Here is a 9,995-nt window from a genome sequence, read left to right as displayed (position 1 = left end):
CGGTGTTATAGTGCCACCAAGTGGCCAAGCTCTATGAATTTTGTTCATGTGACTTCAGGCCTCACATACGTGTTGTGAGTTTGGCGAAGAGATCTCATTCCGTTCACAAGGTATTGCCGTTTTAGTAAAGGCAGTCCTTCCGATGGAGGTTTTTTGATAGTTACTGATATTCACTCTCTAGAGAAACTTCCCTCACTGGTTTGGTTCTGATCGGGTGAAAAACCTACAACTAGTTTGCAAAAGTATGTTTACAAAAAATGCAAAATACATGAAAATTTTTGTGAGCCAAGGATTCCAATGACATAAGACACTTGAGCCTGCAGCAACTGGTTTAAGAGTTATAAGTGATTTTGTAGTGTAGTGCGCCCATCAGGCCGATTGGGGCGAGCCTTGGTGACGTTGTAGATGGTGTGAGTACTACCATCCCTCCAAGTTTGAAGTCTCTATGACTTATGGTTTGGTCTGCACGATCAGTTTTACGTGGAGATGGCTGATCCTTGGCCATTCTAACAATTACAACAGGGTTTCAGCGCCACTCACTTGAACCCCTACAAAAACACCATTCATTAATAATGAAATGGTTTCTATGTCTTTTCATAGCACAAAACACTAAACATGGCCTTATTGTGTGGCTTTTTAATGGAAAATGAAACAATTGACTTTACATACAAATGCAGGGTGTTATAATATCTTCAAACAAAGAGATCTTATTATCTGTACAATAATCACATGCGATTTTGTATAAAAAATGGAAAAATGCAGAGTAACAGTCAAACAGAAGATATCAGTGTAATGAAGCGTCATCTCAGAGTTTGGCTCAAGAGAAAGAATAACAATTTATTCTCTCAAAATCTTTAAATTCCCTAATGAAAAACTCATTGAGAAAGACAAAAAACAAGCTTAGTTTGGGACGGGGAGGATGGGTACTTTTAATAATACTCAAAAATAGCAAGATTGTGTTCTTTCCCTTTTATCATGATCAGTAATCAAGGCAGAATCAATCTTTCACAAACGGGGGTGCCTCGATCCTGGAGGGCCGATGTCCTGCAGAGTTTAGCTCCAACCCCAATTACACACACCTAAACCAACTAATCAAGCTCTTATTAGGCATACTAGAAACTTCCCAGCAGGTGTGTTGAGGGAAGTTGATCTAAACTCTGCAGGACACCGGCCCTCCAGGACAAAGAAGTCACAAAGAAAATGTCACACCTGTACACACCTGTACTTATGAAAGCCATGAAGCTGTACTGATTATCATGACCCTAATTCTGTGTAGCACTGTCCAACAGAACAACTTTTCCAAAGAAAGAAGGCATTCAGGTGACCACATGTTGGAGCTGAACTCTGCAGGACAGTGGACCAAAGTTGCCCAGTCCTGGTATAGAGATATACATTATGGGTGCATAAATCAGGCTGCATGTGAGTCAACAATCATAGCTGTTGCAAAGACCCTGCAGCTGGCACCTCAGGTGTCATACAATTGTCCTCCTTTCCCACCCAGTTAATTCCATGTCCATTCTCTTGTGGTAAAGTCTTGGGAGGACTTTGCCGATCCAAGGATGTGAAGGTGGTAAACTGGACCCTTTTCCTCTTACTAGTGGGTGAGTGTAGGGATTCACTTCGGACTGGTTTTGCTGTAGGGGATCCTACACATGAAACATTAGAGTCATTTGATACAGAAGACACCTGGCAAGAGGTCCTTCGGGTGAGAGTACCGCAAGGCTCTGTATTGGGTCCTATGTCGATCACAGATGTATTATGAGCGTCTTGCTGTAACGGGCTTCCAGTGACGTTCATAACCAGCTCAGCATCTGTTCCCAACCATACCCAGTCATGCCGGTGACCAGTCTGCTCAGAAACTTGACCAGGCGTCTGCTTGTGCCTAAATTTGACCAGGTATGATACACAATTTACCATGAATACTATGATAGCCAAGCAGAAGACTCCTAGTAATGCATACATCCCAATCTCCAGGTCCGTAAGCGGACGGTTTGACAGTGGTCCATCAATATCATCGTCGTCATCATCATCATCTCCATAGTCGTTTTTTGGCTCCTGATTAGGGATTTCCACTTGGGGAGGGTAGTTATTGTAGTTCACTAAGTTCCCAGAAGCCCTCCCAGTGCTTAACATCGAACCCTCAGGAACCTCATTGCTATTCCAGGAAACTCCTGTGCGACCATCGTTACCAGCTTTTCCCGTACTAAAGAAATTTCCACTGTTTAAAATATTCCCAGGTCTACTGACTCCAGCCGAGGCATCGTTAGCCCGTCCCATTCCTAAATCATTTGCGATGCTGCCAACGGTTGAGTCTCGTGCTGTCGACTTGGCTGTGGTGGTGATCTTCACCAAGGCACTTTCCTCTCTCTCAGACTCTGAATTTCTGCTCGAAATCTGTTCTGGCTCCTGCAGCTTCTTTTCAGAGTCTGCCTCCTCTCCTTCATCACCACGCCCACTGCTGTTGTCTTTCCCAGTGGCACCAGCAAATAGTCCTGTGCTGTTTCCCATGTCATTATTGTTAATGCTGCCGTTTTCAGGACGTTTGCTGTTTGTCTGGAACTTTACTGTTACGCTCCCAGTGCCTACAGCTAAAGTGCTTTTGCGCTTGGATTTCTGACAGACCTCACAAATGGTCATCTCGGCTCTCACCAGTGTTCCTTGGCCTCCACCTTCTGCAACTATAGCCATAGGTGAGTCCTGCACAGAGATCACACCCTCATCCAGTGATGTTACTGCCAGGCGGTAGTGAGCAGGATCATAAATGTCCAGTGGGGTGAGGGAGCCATCGCTAAATTGGAGCCAGGAGCTCAACACTGCCTCCTGCAATGAGAAAAAAACTGAATTTAGCCATGTCCTGAATTTTGTCTTGCACATATAAAGTGAAACAAGGACACTATAAAACAAAGGCAGCGGCTATTTGCACTAAGTATAAACAGGGTTCGTAGTCGTACAATGTGCTTAAAGTGCTTGAGATACTTAAATTTGAGTTTTTGATATTTAAGGCCTGGACAACCATTGAAAATACCAATATTTATAAAGAGGAATATTAACTTGAAAAGGGCTTGAATTATTGAAAGACAATGTTTCTATGAAATAAGTGTTTTTTTTTCAATAAGCACATATCTTTTCACGCAAAATTAACGCAATTCAAAAGACATCATACCTCTTTCGCTTATTTCAGTTAATGTCAGAAAATAATTGAGCTAAGCAAGTAGTAGTAGTAGTAGTAGTAAGAGGAACAGATTTATTTGATTTGTGAATCATTTTGCCAATTAAATGATTCAAATCAAATGATTCACGATACGCAAAGTTCCAATATAAGTCAGATGATTTACGATCCTGATATTAAATGATGGTTTGTGAATCATTATTCAGATTGGAATTTCAGTCCGTGTAACGCAAATCATTTGATTTAGATCAGAATGGGTTTTTTAATCATTTTGCGAAGTGAGTGATTTGCGATACACGATTTGAAGTCCTGATCGAAATCAAATGATTTGCAATACGCATTTCCTGATCTGGATTAATGGTTTGCAAATCATTATTCAGATTGGAACTTCAGAGCGTGGATCACGAATAAATCGGAACTTTGGTGCAGGTTCACAAATCTTTTGTTTCAGATCAGGATTTTGGAGCAATTTTGCTAATCTCTTTTTTCTGATTTTTTTTTTCCCTAAACAGTAGAAAACATCAAACTATTACGGTAGTACAGTTAAAAGGCAAAACAAAGAAAAAGTATACACAAATACAAATCCCTTAAGAAAATTAACCATTGTTTTACTAAAGTAAAAGTAGTAGTGTAGTATACTTTGTAATACTTTAGTAGTAATACTTTGCATGTGCTTTACTTCATTTTTGCCATTTGATTAGTATATTTTTATCTATTTCTTTTTTTTTTAAGAATTTCAAATTGAAGACATTCGATAAGTGAGATCTCTGATGTCCTTGAAAATCAAAAAAGTTATGAAAGTCCTGAATTTTCATTTTACAGTATCTGTATGAACCTTGTGTAAATAGCAATAGATGCTATTTATACTAAGTATAAATAGCTGTTAGATTCTATTTACACTAAGTGCTATTTACAATAAATGTATTCTATTTACACTAATTGAAAACAGCACTTTTCAATTATTTCCTTAATTTTTATTAAAAATAAATGCTTTTCTGATGTGATATGAGATGTAAAGAGGGGGAAGAACGTGTTTTTAGATTTAAATCGCAGTTTAACAGCTGAGCCAAAGCCTCTGTTGCTAATTCGAAAACGTCACTTTAGAACTAGTGACGAAAGAACATTGAGTTGTTTCATTAAAAGCTTATTGTATTACTGTATTAAAAGCTTACTGTATTATGTGGAGTACAGTATTATGAGAGAGAGAGAGATGGACTGAGCAAGTGTGATTACCTGAATCTGATGCTTCAGCTCAATCTCATATTCACAATAAAACATTAGTTGAGGAAAGAAATGTCTGCTAAGGAAAGTGTTATCTGTCATAACGTTAACATTCTTTTATTTGTTAAGGGTGATTTCAGTGCTGATGATCAGTGCATTTGTTAGCTGCGTCAAGCTGTAGTTTAAAGTAAAAATAACTTCCGTTTAAAACAGCGTTTATTTTTCAATATAAAAGTCTTTACTTCTGATTCGTAAAAACAGCCTGTTGCCATCTAATGGTAAAACAATGCAACTAAAATCACCATCACAAACACATGCACTGTTTCTCAATACTAAACACTATTATTAAATACTACCATTATTTAAATTAAATATTATTTATTGAATAATATTTAATAAACAACAAAAACAGGCACCATAGAAGTTGCTAGGCAATTCAGTCAAAAGTATGCAGGCAGCGCTCTGATATACAGCATTGAATTTACATAAACATGATGAGATTTTGCCAAAACTATTTGCTCTGGAACAAATAACAGTTTAATGAGACCAAAGAACGCCCATTAGATTTACCCAAAACAAATAATATCTCATGTTTAACCATTCTTGCCTGAAAACCTCTTTAAACTACATTCTGTGACACGAAAACAGTATTTTTTTTTTTTTTTTTTTAATTATAGTGGATTTGGGTATTTGCCATGACACTCGCTCTGAGAAGTTGATACAATTACAAATGGTGAAACGGCTGTTGGGGTACTGTGTGACAATAATATTGCACTCCTATTAGCCAATCAGATTAGAGGACCAGAAAGCACTATTGTATTTTATTAAACATTTATTGCTTGAAAGTTTTCAAATTCAAATAAATCAGTGTTTTAGACATATCTAGATGCCCTAAATTTCGATTAGCATTAGTTAAGAAAGTGCTGTTAAATTACCTGTTTAGGATTGCTGAGCACTTCCTGTGTGGTTGCTGTTGCGCTGATGGCTCGGTTACTTCCTGTGCTGAGCTGCAGGTTGAGTGTGAGACCGCTGACCAACTGCAGGCCCAGTTCAGTGATGGTTACTCGATCATCCACAACCTTCACAGTCTTCTCTGCCAGGATGGAGTCTGACAGCGGAGACAGAACCTTAACAATGGGAGACACCTGGTTATTAAGGCCTGCATGAGATCAATACTGATTTATGTGTGGCCTGCTCAATTACTCTTGTCGTATGTAGGCCAAACTCAACAGATCCAATTTTACCTTTATAGACGTGGTGCCCACATCTTGTCCTGATAGAACCCTGCCTGCCTGCAGACGGGCAATATTAGTGTCCTCCACCTTCAGGAAGTACCGCACCAGTCTGGTCACATCCACCTGCCAATCAGAGCCCAGGAAGAAGGCCTGTGGCTCCCGAGGGTCTGATTGCTCTGCCACAAAGTGTGTGAGCACTCGGACTAGAGCATGCTGGAACTGCAGCATACATCCCCGGCCCTTACGCTCTTCCTCACTGTTCCAGCCTGGTTTGCTGTCAGGGACATAGAGATGTTACTGACAACCTATTTTTAGTCATGTAACTCCATCTGCCACCTTTCATGATCTGCATAGTAGCTTAGATAAGGCCTCATTTGGAAATTAAAACACACACACATATTTTATGTAAGTCGAATAATGTTTAAAATGCCTTCAGACAAGTGCAGAACAGTCATGAGCATGCATTCAACACTAATTGGATCATACTTAAAATTAATGAGGGGATGTTTGTGCCCCATGTAATCTATTATGCAACAGTATTTAAACTACTCATAACCTTACACAATCTTATTCACATTTTTTCCACAATTCATAATCTGCTTGACCCTGTCTGAAAAAGTGGATTTAAATTGTAAAAGCATTTTCTGGCTATAATGTTCCAACTCTCACAATTGGATTGTGTTTATGCTATGTTTTCTCTTTTCAGAGATCTTTACAATCAACGCAATCATTTTTATAGTACATAACTATTGTCTTATACAGGTCTTGAAAATTTCTGATTATTCCCTGTTATTGTAACCAATGTACAGTTGAGGTTAAACGTTTACATTCACATTGCAGAATCTGCGAAATGTAAATTATTTTACCAAAATAAGAGGGATCATTCAAAATGCATGTTATTTTTCATTTAGCACTGACCTCAATAAGATATTTTACATAAAAGATGTTTACATATAGTCCACAAGAGAAAATAATAGTTGAATTTATAAAAATGACCCCGTTCAAAAGTTTACATACACTTGATTCTTAATACTGTGTTGTTACCTGAATGATCCACTGCTGTTTTGTTTAGTGATAGTTGTTCGTGAGTCCCTTGTTTGTCCTGAACAGTTAAACTGCCCGCTGTTCTTTAGAAAAATCCTTTAGGTCTCACAAATTCTTTGGGTTTTCAGCATTTTTGTGTATTTTAACCCTTTCCAACAATGACTGTATGATTTTGAGATCCATCTTTTCACACTGAGGACAACTGAGGGACTCATACACAACTATTAAAGAAGATGCAAACGCTCACTGATGCTTCAGAAGGTAACGCCATGCTTTAAGAGCAAGGGGTGAAAACTTTTGAACACAAAACGATGTGTACATTTTTCTTATTTTGCCTAAATATCTTTTTTTTTCATTTAGTACTGCCCTTCAGAAGCTACAGAAGATACTTACATGGTTCCTATAATACAAGATAAGACAAAAGTTAAATTTACCCTTTTCTTCAAATTCAAAAAGTTTTCACCCCTGGCTCTTAATGCTCAGTGAGCGTTTGAATCTTCTGTAATAGTTGCATATGAGTGCCTCAGTTGTCCTCAGTGTAAAAAGATGGATCTCAAAATCATACAGTCATTGTTGGAAAGAGTTCAAATTCATAAAAATGCTGAAAAAACAAAGAATTTGTGGGACCAGATGAGTTTTTCTGAAGAACAGTGGCCTGTTGAACTGTTTAGGACAAACAAGGGACTCATGAACAACTATCACCAAAAAAATAAAAAATAATAATTATAATAATGAAAAATAATATCTGGATCCTTCAGGTAACAACACAGTATTAAGAATCAAGTTTATGTAAACTTTTGAACGGGGTCATTTTTATAAATGAAACTTATTTTCTCTTGTGGACTATATGTAAACATCTTTTAAGTAAAATATCTTATTCAGGTCAGTGCTAAATAAAAAAATAACATGCATTTTGTATGTTCCCTCTTATTTGTCATATAATTAACATTTTGCAGACTCTGTGAGGAACTTATGACTTCAACTGTATTTTATAGAACATTTATCTATTTATTAAAGCCAAGTATGAATGTCATTCAGTTAGTGTTTTTAAGCATTTTACATTTTTTCTAAATTAATAACTCAAGGCAGTAACAATTTATACTATATATATTTATTTGTAAACATATGTTCAACTGTTCTTTTTAAAAGGTAACTATATACTGTTTTATAACTGAATTTTTCGGATCATCGGTCATCAAAGCTCAGTAAATATTGGTCACAGACAGAGATTTACTTTAAATTTCACCAAGCTAATTACTCATTAAAAACTCACAGATCATGTTTTCATGCCATTTTGAAGTAACAATGTAGGTATATCTAAGTGTGTGAGTTGTTTACTTACTTTTTCAAATTAGTCTTCCCATTAACGCCACTATATATTTTGTAATACTGGTGTTGTTTTAGTTTTGTTAGACAGACGGGACACTTAAATGCATTGTAAGTTAACTAGAAATTGTGCATTTAAATGCGGTCATTGTGTGTTTGTACCTTTTCGTGGACATAATGGGAATCCTCCAGCTCTTGATCTGACTCAGCTCTGTATCAGACACCTCTATATCCAGCGGCAGACGAGGGAACCACACTTTCATCTCCAGCTGAGCGCTCAGGTAACTGTAGGTGAAGTTCACCAGCGTCCGCAGTCGCCCCTGGGTTTCTTTTCCATTCACGTAGACAAAATCGCATCTGTCGGACACCTGAGGGCATCCAAAAATGTTGTTTTATGTTATTTATAACTCTGAACGAACAGGCTGTTCACGCTGTAGTTTTCATGTTCTGCTGGATTTGAACGGACTTGTGTAAGAGGATTTGTTGGTGCTTAGTCCCAGTAAAAACATGACTTTTGAGACCAAGTATAATTTAGGTTCAGATCAGTGTTTACAGTTTTTTCAACTGCTTGAGATTGCTTTAGTAGTTGTTTCCTTTTTAATGAACTCGACTTGAAAGTATCTGTGATCCGTATGCTGCATTCTCAATGTAACCTTTAGACATTTCCTGTCACATTTGAAATATAACGCATGGCATTGAGTCTCAAAGTCACTTCACGGTTCAGCATGGGCTTAGCAAATGCATGCCGCCACATGATTAAATCAATTGTATAATTTATGATGCAATTAAATTTTAACAACATTGAGGAAGGCATACAGGGGTGACTTTGACCAACATTTCCTTGTGTGAAAAAGCAAGTTTGCCCAGCATAAACAGTTTAAGGAATATATACTGTATTTACAGGTTAATATGTATACTGTATGTGTCACTATGGCTTGAGATGATTGGCAGTTTTACACATGCACAACTATAAACACAAGGATTATTTACATATACAGGGTTTAATGGATAGCAAGTGACATGGTTATGGATGCTTAAGATGTTTTTATGGTTTTTATCCTATTAAACGACAGGCATGGAACTAATGCTGCAGATTTGTGCTGAATGTAATTGAAATACTGAATGTAATATAAGCATTGTATGGTTAGGCGTCGTTTTTCTGAAGGTATTTTGCTTTATAAAAAAAATGAACAGTTGGATGCTGTCTAGAATATAAGTGTGTGCTAGAAGTCTTTGTTTATGCCTGATGCGCTGACAGCACAAGCACCTCTGAGGCTCTATACGTACTATGTGTCCCAAAATGACAGCCAGCAGCAGGGAAAAGAAGTAGTTTGCAGAACTTTACATCTACCAAGGTAAAAAAAAAAAGATTGTTTTTTCTGGTACAGTAGTTGCATGTTGAAAAGGATGGATTGAAAGATTAGGAGAGAATACGAAACATATTTGTAAACAGCCTTATTTATTATACCCCCTTCTGGAATACTTGATTCTGATTGGTCAATCATGTTTTTTTTTTTTTTGTATTTTTTCGTTTTTGTTAAAAGTGTCTTCTTTCGCAAATTTTAATTTTTTCTCTCAGTCTATAATTCGTGAATTTCCCAAAAGCCACGTTGTTTACCAACATAGTTTAATGATTCAGTGTTTCCCGAAACCATAGTTTCAGCAAACTGCATTGCAAAGTTGTGTACTACATCTTTCAACTTGTGGAACAAGAAGAATAGTATCTAGTATGACATTTGATTTAAATAGATCATGCTCTTGAGCACAATAAGCATCCCAGAGCAGATTTCTCTCACCAGTGAGGTAAAAAAAAAAAAAAAAAACTTGGAGTTGATCTGAATCAGAGATAATAGATAATAGAACAATTTCATTGAAAGAGATTTCTAAACAATATGTCTACATAATCTTCACATATGCTGTTAGTAGGGCACGCATTGTATTAGCCCTACAGTTACAGCATGACATATTATTTTAAACCTATTACTATTAACATTTTACAT

General features: G+C 37.1%; 1 protein-coding gene across 1 annotated transcript in view; it reads right to left on the bottom strand.

The window, feature by feature from the left end:
• Window positions 1-634: 634 nt before the first annotated feature.
• Window positions 635-9,995, bottom strand: part of LOC141286940 (transmembrane protein 132D) — a 37,360-nt gene continuing 27,999 nt past the window's right edge. Inside the window, exons 6-9 of the mRNA XM_073819070.1 lie at window positions 8,158-8,363; window positions 5,635-5,899; window positions 5,326-5,517; window positions 635-2,820 (exon numbers count right to left, since the gene is read on the bottom strand). Of these exons, the coding sequence (XP_073675171.1) occupies window positions 1,432-2,820; window positions 5,326-5,517; window positions 5,635-5,899; window positions 8,158-8,363 (2,052 nt within the window). The 3' untranslated portion in view covers window positions 635-1,431. The remainder of the gene's footprint in view (window positions 2,821-5,325; window positions 5,518-5,634; window positions 5,900-8,157; window positions 8,364-9,995) is intronic.

This window comes from Garra rufa, chromosome 15 (genome assembly GCF_049309525.1).
Source record: "Garra rufa chromosome 15, GarRuf1.0, whole genome shotgun sequence".
NCBI lineage: Eukaryota > Metazoa > Chordata > Actinopteri > Cypriniformes > Cyprinidae > Garra > Garra rufa.
Note: the sequence above shows the minus strand (reverse complement) of the source record. Positions and strands in the feature narration are given on the sequence as shown.